The sequence below is a fragment of the Phyllostomus discolor genome, chromosome 11 (assembly GCF_004126475.2).
Source record: "Phyllostomus discolor isolate MPI-MPIP mPhyDis1 chromosome 11, mPhyDis1.pri.v3, whole genome shotgun sequence".
Classification (NCBI taxonomy): Eukaryota; Metazoa; Chordata; class Mammalia; order Chiroptera; family Phyllostomidae; genus Phyllostomus; species Phyllostomus discolor.
In genome coordinates, this window is record NC_040913.2 from 4065137 (window position 1) to 4079092 (window position 13956).

Consider the following 13956-nt stretch of genomic DNA (forward strand, 5'->3'; position numbering starts at 1 on the left):
CATTAAAACGCAAGTTAAAAAGCAGAGGTGTTAGGTTCGGTTCCGCAGGAAGCCGACGCAGAGTTTTGCCGATCTGCTGGCGCGAGCTCCAGGCCCACACCTACACCTGGAGGGGAGTGGGGGAAGCGATACTAGGCAGAGGGAGTCTGCTACCTGTGATGCGGTGACCACAGAGGCTTCCGCCGTCCTGCGGGGAGTGCTGAGACCAGGTGGCCTTTCACTTGTCCAGCAGGCCAATCAGGCCAGCAGGCCAGACTCCTACACCCTCGCAACAGACCAATCATTGTGCGTGGGCGGCCCCGGGGTTTTCAGAGGGAGAATCCGCTGAGAGCCACCAGCCACTCATTTCAGTGGCAGGGGCGAGTGAGGCAGGGGGCGGAGCTGCACACTAGGGTGGGGGCGGAGCTGCACGCGAGGGCCCACTCCTGTGGCCAATCCGAAACCCCTCTTCCTCCAAACCTGCCGAAGCCCCTCCTCCCAAATCTAAATCTCATGCTCCTCATAGGCAAGCCGGGAGCCTCGAGTTTACCCACGTTGCTGTGTCCAGAACGAGTATTCCTAAAACTGCCATAACAACTGCAAATACACAGATGGGTGTTAACAACGTTATTTCACAGCATAAACCATATTACAGAGGGACGCATCGACTCGCCAGGACTAGAAACCTCACTGTTCTTCACGGGGGCTGATGGCCTGCATCCATCAGATGTCTCCAAGGAGAACTATAACTCGGCAACCCGTACGAGAACTTACCACCAAAAAGCTCCAGAGGCACTTCCCAACCCCGGAATTTTTTAAATCACATACCCCCTTGCTTATTGTAACACAATTAAATGAGTATCCCGCTGGACAAAGTAAGGAAAAAGGAGTTCTCGATTTGAGATTTGTCACTGGTGCTGCTTTTTAACGCCTGCTAACGATCGCTGCATTTATCCCTTGAAAACACACCCCTTGAGGACTCCGTAGGCGATGCCATGCTTGGGGCCGAGGGTACCGAGGTGAACAAGAAGCGCACCGTCTAATCACAGTCTAATAAAGACAAGGGGGTGCACAGGTGATTATAAACCAGCCACGCATTCACTCAACCAACACGACAAAGCACCAACGACGTGCCAGCCACGAACACGATAAACACAGCTTCTGCCGTTCTGGGGCTCACGTGCCACGTGAGTGGTGCCCCAGTGGAGGCAGCCAAGGACACTGTAGGGCTTGCCCACCTGCGGAGGGAGAGCTACAGAAAGCTCAGGAACAATAAGCTGGATACCAATAATAATGGCGACTAATCTTTGGGGACTTAAAATGTGCCAGGCACATATGTAAATTGACGCAACTCTCAAGTCAGTCCTGAGGCGGGTATTATTTCCTATTTCCCAATGAGACAATTAAAGCAGAGAGAGATTACGTAGCTTAATCAAGGTCGCCAGGTGGTAAGGGGCAGCAATGGGATTCACGGGAGACGTAACCGGACCTGAGTCTTGAAACCGCAGTAGAAGTCGGCCGGACAGGAAAGGAGTTGGGGGAAGGGGAGGGGAACGCATCGCGGACACAGGGGAATGTGAGGAGGGATGTTTAAAAACCACCAGAAACCCGCAAGTTCACCTGCATGTCAGTTGTTTGCGGGACAAGAACAGGCGTCCAGGCCTGACATGTGGGCACAGGGCGGGGCGGGCGGAGGTGAGGCGCGAGCCCCACCAGGGAGAGACTGCGGGGATGCAGGCACGAGCTGATGGGTGTGGCATTTGTTATCTAATGAGGATAAAAAAATGGCTAACGTGCCTTCAAAGTGTCGCAGAAGCCAGAGATGGGCTAAGCCTTTGCACACATGACCTCACCTGAGCCTCACTGCTGTCTTTGGAGGGAGGCACTATCGTTGTCTCCTTAGACCGGTCAGAATACTCGACCTCCTAGGAGGCAACCAGACAGTCCAGGGTTCCACTTGCTGGAGCGTTTACAGACCTGGGACCCCACACCAAGCCTGTGCCCCCAGCCGCCTTCCCCAAGAAGCGGGGAGAGGTGGTAAGGGGCACATGCACGTTGCAGCCCAGGAGACAGACACATCATGAAGCCTTTCACCGACGGAGGGTGAGCCGTGGGCTAGAGAGGGCATCTGAGAAAGGAGCATCCAGAGGCGGCACTGCAGCCGAAGCTCCGGCACCGAGGATGAAGGTGGAGACGTGGACAACAGCCCCCTGTCGGAAGAGATGGTGACCCAGGAGCCTGGGTGGAAAGACACGCCCAGGGTGAGCAGAGGAACGGGCGAGGGGTGGACAGCGCTGAGGCCGAGGTGTCCCGAGTTATTGGTGGGAGGCCCCGGGGACAGCAGGATGTTTAGGTCTGGGGCTGAGGAAAATAATCTGCCAAGGAGGTACTGATTTGCCCCAAACAAGTTGAAGTCATAAGAGTGGCTGATTTTGTCTAGGGAGAATGCAGAGTAAGAAGAGAAGATGGGAGTGGAGAGAAATCTAGAAAACCCCAACTTTTCAGGAAAAAAAATCCATTTTCTCATATGCAAAAATAAGTGTGTGTGTGTGTGTGTGCATCCCTGCACACACACACCTGCCTTCCCTTAGAAACCTGGGCTAGGGCTTTCTTGCAAGAAAAGCGGGCTGCCTTGGTGTTATCTCTGAGCACACAAGTTTTTCTCTTTCCAGTTTGAGCTTCTGCTGAGGAAAGGAAGCTAGCTGAATGGTGTAGGTATTTAATAATAAATTAAAATAGTACCAACAGTTTCAGAGTTCTCGATCCAAAGCTGCCTGGCCACTGAGTGCTGAAGTCGCCAACGTGGGTAATTCCACTCTCAGGCTCGGGTGCTGCGGGCGTTTGGGGGAAGCACCCGGCTTGCAGGGACCCCTCCCCGGGAGAAGACGCGCTCTAGCCTTGTTTGGAGTTCCCTCTCCACCCTGCACACCAATCCGTACCCCGGTGCCGCTCACCTACCTTAGCAACCGGAACAAAAGGCGGTTTCTCCAGTTTCTCTCCTTTCAAAAAACAAAGGAAAACTTCCCAGCGTTAACATGTGAAAAGAGGGAAAAAAAAAAAAAAGCGCCTGTGCGGTCCGCCCTCCTGGCTGTCGCTACCTTGCAGTTTATGACACAGTCAGCGGGAGGTCTGACGCCGCGGACGAGACAGCCTGAGAGAGAGCCGCCTGGTTCATCCCCGTGGAAACCACGCGTGCCTGGGAGCCGGCAGCCCTTCCACTCGGCTGTGCGGTTTCCTTTGTGGCTCCGAGAGCCGCTTCTGAATGAATGATGCGTCAACGCGTGCCTCCCTGAGGCCAGCCGCCGGGGAGGGGTAACCCTGCGGAGCACGCAGGGCGGCGGGGGGAGGGAGGGCAGAGGAAGCCGATGGGGACCTGGGCACCTCGCCGTGCTGCAGCTGGCTCGACCCTTACATGCAGTTTTTGAAATCGGCAAAACAGAAATCAAATTGCTATCGCGTTATGAGGGTGGAGGCTCAAGGAGAAGGGACCGGATGCCACCAGCTTAACTGCCAGGAGAGATGGGGCAACTCACGGAGCCGCGGCGGCGTGTGCCGGAGGTGCGGAGCCTGAACACCACCGTAAGTTCCCGGAGTCTCACGCTCTGTGTTACTGCTGTGTAATTTTCTTGCTGGCTTGCAGTCGTGCTGGGTTGAAATGTAATCATTTCACAAGGAGAATTTCTAGTGTGGAAAGTTGTTAATCTTGGCTTAAGACTCTTTTTTTTTTTTTTTTTTTTTTTTTGCCTTTCATTAACTAAGCAACATAATACGAGCTGAAATTCCTGACAGCAGCTGTGGCGATTTAGCCTCAGACAGAACTATAACCCAAAGTACATTCAATTACTATGGGATTAACGCTGGATGTATTTTTAATTGACTTTCTTAATGTAGAAGGCATGCTGCCCCGCTGGTTTGGATTGCATGCTATTTTAATCCTGCTGTGGCTAACCTAGTGGGAGCCGCGTAACCAACAGAATGACATAGAGATGAAGGAGATTCCTGGTAGTTACAAACTTTTCTTTTTTGGCCAGGAACACATTTTTCTCCCCCCGAACGCTCAAAACTCGGCAACCTCTATGCTAAAAGTTCATTCTGCTTTTTTTTTTTCTTTTTGACCTTGCTTTGGAGAAAGCAATGAAACGAAACAGAGGACTCTACTGAAATTGTGAAGGAAGGACACCCAAATTGTCACTGCGGTCCTTTAACTCTATGGCAACCATGGGAGGAAAAGAGCCAGCCCACGGAGCCCCGCAGGTCCCCCGGCCTCAGGGTGACCGAGCGTGGGGACGTGGAAATGGATGGTGAGCGTAGCCTATGCCTCCTTAGTTTTTCTACACTTCGCCTGCCTCAAGTTCCAGCTGAGCCATGGATTTTCTCTGTGAAGAAAACACTTCTCTGAGCTCGAGCACGAACCCCTTCCTGCAACCGAATGACGGCACGGGGCTCCACCGTGACAGCTGTCACTCCGGGGACGCGAACGCCTCGGATGCCTTTAACTGGACGGTGGACTCGGGAAACCGCACCAACCTCTCCTGCCAGGGCTGCCTCTCGCCGCCCTGCCTGCTCCTCCAGCTGCAGGAGAAAAACTGGTCCGCCCTGCTGACGGCCGTGGTGATCGTCCTCACCATCGCGGGCAACATACTCGTCATCATGGCTGTGTCCCTAGAGAAAAAGCTGCAGAACGCCACCAACTACTTCCTGATGTCCCTTGCCATAGCTGACATGCTGCTGGGTTTCCTTGTCATGCCTGTGTCCATGCTAACCATCCTGTATGGTGAGTGGCCGTAGCCTCCCAGCCGTGCCCACACGAGTAGTGGACAGCATGTGCATGTCATTAGCAGAGGATGAGCCAGGGCTCAGGGACAAAATAAACACGAGGCTTTGTTAATAAACAAGGGTACCGTGATATGCTAGTTACTTAAACTTCACTCTCAAAATGGGGTTTCATATATTTCTTTTAAAAAAGGCAACCTATGATCTGTGATCACTGGAGAGTTTTGGCTTGGAAACCTGTGCATGTTAGGTAGAAATGATGATTATAAATGCCCTCACACACTCCTAAAGCAGATAACTTATCTGTCATCCTAAATCCACTTGATTTTCCACTCCTTTCTATTCCAGAATATCCCGGCCTTTAGGACAGAGCAGTTCAATCTTTGTCACAGTTTTCAGGACTTCTAATGGAGTGAGAAAACCTTCCCAATTACCTTGGAACATTTGCAGAGAGAACATCGTGATGCAGTGGGTTTAATGTTAAAATATGCAGCCTCCATTAGAATAAATGAATTACTCCCGGTTTCGTTGTTCCGGGCCCAGGGAAGCTCATTTGGACCGGTGCCTTTGAATGATGCCCTCAAACTCTTTAAAAATGCATATGCATAAACTCCGCGGGTCTGGCTGGAGGGGGGTGGGAAACAAACGGGAAGAGGTTAATCTTGCTTTCTCCTCAGCAGAGTTGGAAAGAGTCAGAGCTCTGAGCAAGTCAGCCAGCGCTGGGGCGGCTGCGGCTGGGGGCAGAATGAGGTATTCTTTCCAAATTATGAGTAATTCGGCCAGACTTCTCCTTTGAGAGAGACAGACAGACAGACAAACAGAGAGAGAATGAATATAGAGACTGCTGTTGAGTGCTGTCTTCGGGAGGGGATTTTCTGGCCAAGTCCCAGGGGCTAAAAAACACATCAGTCCAGCCCCCCGGCGTGGAGAGGAGGGAGGGGAGCGAGGGAGAGCAGGCGCGGGTTTGCACGGGCTGGATAAGGCTCATTGCAACACCAGCCCGCCGGACCACTCCAATGTCACGACCAGACTGTTCCGTCCAGCCCGCCTGTCATTTCCCAGACATTCTGGAGAGGTCCTGCCTGCCTACAACCGCACCCCTCGCCGAGGCCGATTCCAGGAATCGGACTGATGACTCTCCACAGGGTCTGTCCGGGAACCAAAGCGCCCAGGGAGTTGGGGGGAAGACCCCGAGCGGCAGGTGGTGGGGGGCGTGGGGGTGGGGCGCAGGCACCAGCCAGCTGGGTTCGGAGGCTGGGACCTGCCCCGGAGGCTCCGGCTCCGGCGAGAAGGGCGCCCCTGGCGGCTGCCGCTCGGCGTGCAGCGGGTTCCCGCCGCGAGCTCCGCGGGCGCGTCCTCCCGGGGCGAGGAAACGCCCCCTCCTTATCTCGGCTGCGCCAGCCGGGACAGAGGCCTGTGGCTGCCTCGGCGCAGGGAAAACGCCTCGCAGGGCCAGCATCAGTTCCGTTCAGCCGAGCAGGGCTTCCCCCCGGGGCGCTGCCAAGGAAAGGCTGTCGTTTTAGCTCCAGGCCTTTGCAGATGATCATTGTGAAGGGCACCAAGTTAGGCTCGTTATCGCGTAACCTTTACTTTCCCGGTGACCCGTGGTGGCCTTTGGGTAGAGGGAGTGTGTTTGAAAAATGGAGAGTTTGTTCCGCTTTGTGGCGCTGGGCTGTGGGAAAGAAAAGGGGGTCTTTATAACTTCGCTTCTCACGTGCACACAGGTCTGACACCATTGCTTATACTGTTTCCAATGTTAATTAGGTTTATAGGACCATTGGATCCCCCTCAAACACGCACACTCAGAGAGAGAGAGAGAGAGAGAGAAACAGGACCCTCCACTTCTGCCCATAAAACACGGGCTAGCTCCCTAATACAGCACGTGACCCCGGGGCGGGGGCAGAGGTCCCCCCAGTCCAACCACCCACAGAGCTAGAAACATTTAGTGATCTAGTGTCCGGGACCCACCCACACCCACCCTTCTGGGCATCGGGATCTCTCTAAAGCTCTCCGGCCGATTATCCTGCGAGGCCGGGAATGAGAACCAGCACCCTGAACAGTGGTTGCCCAGGTGGGTCCCTGGAGTAGCAAGAGCAGCGGCCTGGGGACCCTGCCCCACTGCAGACTGACAGAGTCAGAGCCTCGGAGGTCGGCAGCGGCCCCCCTGAAACAACGCCCACCGAAGCTGGAGGCCCGCCACCCCCAAACAGTGCAGGACCCGAACAAAGGCCAAGTTCTAATTCACCATCGTCTTCATCCCCATCCCCGGCCCCACCCCCGCCCCCCACCCACAAGCCCCAGGTTTGAGTTTAACCCCCAAAGCATTGTTAGGCGATCATCGTTCATGTTCACAAGTAAAGAAGACTCTCATTCTGGATTTTCAGTCATTTATTCCCTCACGCCAATAGCATTTATTGAGAGACCACTAACTGCCATCCCGGGGCAGGACGGAGCAGTTACGATGGTAACTAAGGGTTGGGCCGACCCTCGAGACACCCAAAGTATGTGAAGAAGTCAGGACAGTACACGGTGAGGATTTCAGTGGAGGAGCTGAAAATAGATCATAACTTGTGACCTAAGTAATTTAAAAAATATATAAGAGAGATATTCTGTTAGGCAGAAGACAGGGAAGGAGATGGTAAGAGGAACCTGTTTAACACACTGAAACAGCCCCAGCCAGAAGGAATTCTCAGGCCTGGGGTCACCAGCCAGGGCAATCTTATTGCAGTTCACCACCTGGCTCTTCTGAAACATTGAAAATAGCTTCTGTTGCCCTTTGCTGCCCTGCCTCCCCCACTCCGTGCCTTCCCCAGGACGAGACTGTTGCTACTGGGGAGAACGCAGGGCCCAGGGCAGCTACCTGCTGCTTGCTGATGCTGACCCTGAGCTTCCGCCCCCCAGGTTACCGGTGGCCGCTGCCCAGCAAGCTCTGCGCGGTGTGGATTTACCTGGACGTGCTCTTCTCCACGGCCTCCATCATGCACCTCTGCGCCATCTCGCTGGACCGCTACGTGGCCATCCAGAACCCCATCCACCACAGCCGCTTCAATTCCAGGACGAAGGCATTCCTGAAGATCATCGCTGTTTGGACCATATCCGTAGGTAAGTGGGAACAACGCTGCAGAGTCCCGTTTGCAATGACGGTTCACGCCTTCCGAGGAGACGTGCTCTTTTTTGTTGCGCCGAGACCGAACGCCCCGAATCTATCGTTTTGTTTGTTGCAAGGTATGTTGCAACATCGTCACTATCAGATTGGCTTTAGGAGCAAAACATCCATTCACGTCACCGGCTGACAACCTAAATTAGTGTTGCTTTGTGCAAGGAAGAATGTGTATGCCAGTAGAGTCAAAGTCAGAAAAAAAAAAGCTGTGACTGGGCACCTTCTAAAACTTTTTCCCCATCCCACAAATTTCAAAGTCACTGCTCTAAGTCTCGGGTTTCCCAGAGGCCTCAACGCTTATAACCCCTGGACTGGAGGTCAGTACGAGACTACGGAGCTCCATACTGGAGAATTCGAGACTTCTGGGGACTAGGAAAGGTGCCAGGTGCTGTAACTCAGAGGGAGCTGGTGGGAGAGTGTACTGGGGGGGGCAGGCATGTCAGCCCACCCAGCGCCTCTGCACCCCTTCCTTCTTTTAGGACACCTCGAAACCACAGGGTTTCAACCTGCTTCCCTGGGGCTGGTGACACGCAGTCACCTGTAGCCGGTACTGACCTTCCACCCACACCTTGCAGTCAGGAAGGCCCAGGTCACGGAAGCTCTGGGCAGCTGAGTCATTGCACTTGTCACCTCAACAGGCTTCCTCTGTAGCCAGAGCGTCCCCGGGATTTGTTTTAAAGTCACAGAGCTGTGCAGGCAGAAATGCTGCACCTGCTCATGGCCGCCTGGGTGTCGGGATCTATTAACGTGAGAGACCGCAGGACTTGATGGCAGGCACGCGTGCACCCACAGCTTCGTCACGAGAGTGTAAATTTATAACAAGCAAACAGTGCACGATCTTTGGTTTTGGTTCTTGTTTTCACCCTGCGGCTTATGCTGTAACCCGAACAGTAGGTAGCTCCGTTCTGCAGGTGAGGCCGTGGGCATCAGGACGTGCAAGACTCACCTCAACACAGCAAAGTGTTCGTTTGATTGTGATGCGAATACTCGCAAGTTACATTTGCGTGGTTTTCAAAATTTGGAGAAGTCTCAGCTGTCTTCCATGTCAAACTGCACGCTCGAGTCTGAAGGAGGCAAAGACGAAAGATCTCGCGACCCTCGTGGGATAGACGAGGGGCGTGCGGTAGAGACCGGTTTCACAGCCAGCAAGCAGGAGCAGTGGGGCCGAACCCACAGTGCCCGGCCCTGTCCTCACTGCCGGAGCCCCTCCTTACTTAGGGAGCACTTCTTGCTCCCCAGATTGTTTGTGGGTCCTGGGCCCGTGCAGTCTTGGACCCATTGTACTAGGAGCAAGAGAGTGGGAAATGCAGAAACCAGAAAGACACGTGTAGATAAAGCTGGCCACCTGAGGAATTGTAAGTGCCTATGGCTAAACTCCATTATAAGCAAAATAAAAAATATATATTTCAGTGTATATGAAAAAAGGACAAGGATTGATCTCCTTAACGTACATTTTGATAAAAAAATGAAAAGACAATTCAATAGAGAAATAAACCATATGAATAGGCAATTCACAGACACACATAATTTGAAGTGGGTATTAAAGCTCATGAAAAAAATGTGTAGCCTCTTTAACAGTCATGGAAATGTAACTGAAGACAATAACGCAATACCACTCCTAGCCATCTGATTGGCAGAATTAAAATGAGTGAAAACAGGCGGTGTGGTTTGGGGCACAGGGTCATATGTGCTATTGTAACCAGTTCGTGCAATGTGAATTGTTTGTTCTTGGACAGTGTAGCAGAAGTTGTTAAAATCTGACCTGCCATTCCCTCAAGAGAACCTTTTCTACAAATAACAAAAGTACACATAAAAACCTTTAATACAGCAATTTGGGGGAGTAGCAATTTTGGAACGAGTGGAAAGGTTGGGTTATGGTTGGATGTCATTATGTTACGGTTGTTTTTATCTAAATTATGGAATATTTTGCAGCATTTAAAAATATGGAGTTGGGGTTATTTGATATTCATGGATGAATGTCCATGAATAACGTTCAGTGCAAAAATCAAGTTTTGGGGTGGTGTGCATGATCTGAGCCCATTCTGATACAACAATAATAGCAGTAATACGTGGAGATAGCTATGTATTAGCACTGAGAAACTGTTGGGAGACTTCACACTTGTCAAGAAGGAGAACTTTGAAAGAATGGCAGGGGTGTGATGTTTTCCCTTACGTGCTTCTGTATAGTTTTGTCACAAACAAGACGACGATGGGAAAGTGGTGTGGAAAAATCAGTTCCACTGGCAGGTGGGTGGGAAGGCTTCCTGGAGGAGGTGGCTGACCTTCAGAGTCTGTGAGGGTGTAACGACTGCATTTGGGTCACGCCCTCCTCCATCACTCAGCTTCCTAACTCAAGTTATCTCTAAGGGGTGCTGCTGCTTGCCCACGGTGCACCACTACTAGTGCAGTCACTTGCCTTTTCCCAAGGCTTCCATCTAATGCTGAGGAAAATTAGTTTAATTACAAGGCAGTTGCATTTTCTTTTTTTTTTTAAGATTTTATTTATTTATTTTAGAGAGGGAAGGGAGGGAGATAGAGAGAGAGAAACATCAATGTGCGGTTGCTGGGGGCCGTGGCCTGCAACTCAGGCATGTGCCCTGACTGGGAACCGAACCTGCGATGCTTTGGTTTGCAGCCTGAGCTCAATCCCCTGAGCTATACCAGCCAGGGTTGCAGTTGCATTTTCTATTCGTGAGCGTCTCGGAGTAAAGGAGGGATGAGAGAGAAGACCAACGCATTAGATCAAGAATGAGCCCGGGGTTCTCTGTGCACTCCATTTTTTCCTGCACAAACTGCTCTTCATGACCAGGGGTAACTGTGACTTCATTGCACGGTACCCAGCGAGCACACCCTTCCTCGGCCTGCTGGCCTTGCTGATGCCACCGGAGGAAAGAAAAAGGGTGCTACTTAGTCCTCAGCTGTCTGCAGCAGGTAAAGGCATAAATCAGATTTTTTTTAAAAAAAGGAAATGATTATTTTCCCATTGTCATATTTTGACAGGCACGCAGAGATACCAATTTAAATTTCATTGCACTTATTTCATTTCAGAGATATATTTGTAGTTCATGGAGGAATTTTGAAATATAATGGATCTCAAGAGAAAACAATTTTTTTTCCCCATCAAGGCCAAGCATGACCACATACTTCATGCATTATTCCTTTTGTAGAGAAAAGGCCAGCCGTGTCACCTTGATGTGGGGCCTGTACCTTTCCAAACGGTGACGACAGTGCCCCAGTTCTAAGCTCCAAGCCTAGGTCCCTGGGTCGCCACCCCCCCCCCCCGGCCTTCAGGAAGGTCAGAAACCCACCTTCCCACGCAGATGGGGCAGGTTTCTTAAGAAGCTCTGAGGGACGGTAGAGATGACGTGTCTCACCATAGTTCTCAATTGTAGTTTTTTGGTATTTAAGACTTTGAGTATCTTTTCACGGGTATGAGCAAAGTCCTATTTTGATTTCCAAGACTGTTTGTTGCCCATGGTTTTTGCTGTCGAGCTTGGTGTGTGTCAGCAGGGATCCTGGGGTGAGGTGACTCGTCCTGCCACTTGCACACCCGGTGACCGGGAGCAAGTGACCGGAGCTCTGTCCCTCAGGTCCCCACGGAACAAACGCTGAGAGTCACAGCACCAGTATGACGAGGCCGTTTTGATGATTAAGTGAATCGATACCGCGTTTGTGTTGTCACAAGTGTTGTACGTGTGCAACATTATTCGAGCTTTTCTCTGTAAGGTTCTCGGTGTTTTCTAACATGCATGCGGGGGATTCGTGCTTTGGCTGTGTTGTGACACTTCCGTGGGTTCTCCGGGTGCCTTATGGTGGCATTCTCCACAGGGAGTTTTATTTTTATATCCCTTTTGTTTATGAATGTCCATCTCCCTTACCGCTTCTGAATGTCAAGTCATGACTAAAACTGCCTTCCCCCTACACAGTTACGAAGGGGCTCTGCCACCTTCCCTTCCCTGACCTTGATGGTTTTGTTTGACAGTTTCGTCTTTAAACCACCTAGAATCGGATCTGTGATTTCACTCTGTTTTTCCCATCCAGCTGCTTATACCAGTCCCATGGTTTCCCCACTGGCCTGATCCACCACCCTCTCTCCCACGCTCGGAGTTCCCACATATTGGCGGGGGAGGGGGGGCAAACGTAGGTTCACAGCTGTGAGTACGTGAGTTTATGTTGGTGTTACCATTTGTTAATGATTGTGTTACTTTCCACATGAACAACGTTTTCCGCACCCTGTATTTACATTTGTTTCTGGACTTTTTCTCTTCTAATGACCCATCTGTCCAGGCCCCTGGAGCCCGCTTTCCATCCAGAGTATAGAATTACAGCTTTCTATAGGGTTACCTCTGAGATCCTCCGGGCCCTCATTTTCTTCTCTTTCAGACCTTTTTTTGGACCATTTTCATTTGCTTCTCACATGAGTTTTAGAAACCCAACCTCTATCAGAAAAAAAAATAATTGCTTTTCTTATTGCAATTGCGTGTAACTTTATATATCAAACCTCTCGACCTTTTGGCTGGCACACCTATGTACTTTTTTGGGTCCTGTTTTTCTTTTTCTATCTTTTTTTTTTTTGGAGTGTGTGAGCAGCCTCAGATTGTATATGGAATGAAGTGAATATATGTCAACAAACATAACTACTAAAAATCTTAACACTCAGGGTTTTAAAAGTTACATGCACATTTTAGGTCCGAGAGGCATAATCATTAAATACGTATGTTTAATTTTTCTATCATACCATAGCTTCTGGGGAAAAAATGCTCAGAAAAATACGAAGTACATCGGCTGCATAAAGTCGGCCGGGAAGCAGATGGTGTTCTGCCGGCCTCTCTGGGCAGCGTGCGGCCAGCCCCACCGCCTGAGGCAGAGCATCTGCGGAGCCCGCCCGGGACCCTCTCCACGGGGGCCTGGCGGGCTTCTGCCCCCCTCGCTTGCTGCCCGGAGTCCGCCTAAGGGTAGGTGCCAGAGAGCCCTCAGGCAGCCTGTCCCTACACACTGCTTGGGGACCTCGTTGTGGGTGAGCCCCTAACCTTCCAGGCTGCAGAAGGAGCCTGGGGAAGAATGAGTCTAACGGCCCTTCCCCTCAGTTTCTCTAGCCCCACGTTTTTTCTCCTGGGCGCAGCGAAGTTGCCTTCCCCCGTTCTCTGTCCTTCTGCCTGGCTGGAGCTCAGGAGGGGGCTCCAGGCTCCATGCCGCCTGCCGAGGAGGAGGCCAGTGTCCCGGCACAGCTGCTCCCGGCCACGGGGAGAGAGGCTGCCAGCCTCCAGCCCCGGAGAGCTGCCCAGGGGCCAGCCACACCGTCCCTGCCCCAACCAACGGCTTTGCCAGGCCACCCCGTGCCCTGCCGCCTCTTTCCCTCGTCCTCTGAGTGCAGCAGCCCTTCCCGTCCTGCCCACAGGTGCAGCGGACTTTAGGGGCGTCCCCCTGCCTGGCCATGTGTGGGAGCCTCACCCCCCAGGGGGGCTGTGCTCTGAGAGGACAGGCTGTCTGTCCTTCAGGAGGCTCACCCAGGCAGAGTGACAGCTGACTTGTCCCCACGGGGCAGACTCTGGCCAGCACTGTGGGACAGCACGCCAAACCCAACAACAGTTAGTAGCGCGCACCCTCCGCGGTCCCCGGGTCCTGGTGAGACCCATGGAAGGACCCGGCGACGGGGAAGAAATGCTCTAGCCTTGGGCAGGCTGCTGACCTGGCCCGCCTGCGGGCTGCCCGTGGACTTGGCCCGCCTGCGGGCTAGGAGGGCCTCTGCTCTTCGGCCCGTCATTCTTTGAAGCGGGAGGAAGGAGGGGAGGAGGAACGGGGCTGGGGCATATGTAGCTTCTGGCCTTTTAAAGCCCAGGACCGGGGTCCACATGCTTGGCCCTCCTGCCCACTTCCTGCCTTGGGCAGCCAGGGGTCTGCAGGCTCTGGAGGTGTCCCTCAGATTTCGTCCCCTTGAGAGTACCCCTCCTTCCATCCCCTTCCACATGCACCCCCTTTGATGGACAAGCGGTCCCCCCGGACCCTACCGTCCTGGCCTGCAGTTCTTTCTTTTATGGCCGTTG

General features: G+C 52.4%; 1 protein-coding gene and 1 long non-coding RNA gene across 3 annotated transcripts in view; one reads left to right on the forward strand and one right to left on the reverse strand.

The window, feature by feature from the left end:
• Nucleotides 1-3083: 3083 nt before the first annotated feature.
• Nucleotides 3084-13956, forward strand: part of HTR2A (5-hydroxytryptamine receptor 2A) — a 42867-nt gene continuing 31994 nt past the window's right edge. Inside the window, exons 1-2 of one of the 2 annotated variants that reach the window (XM_028526815.2) lie at nt 3084-4753; nt 7654-7854. In XM_028526815.2, the coding sequence (XP_028382616.1) occupies nt 4345-4753; nt 7654-7854 (610 nt within the window). In that variant the 5' untranslated portion in view covers nt 3084-4344. The remainder of the gene's footprint in view (nt 4754-7653; nt 7855-13956) is intronic. The other variant, XM_036011205.1, reaches the window with a different exon arrangement.
• LOC118497293 lies at nt 7126-7761 on the reverse strand. Its single transcript, XR_004899816.1, has 2 exons — nt 7701-7761; nt 7126-7327 (listed from the first exon to the last, which is right to left on the reverse strand). It is a non-coding gene; the product is annotated as an uncharacterized LOC118497293 (long non-coding RNA).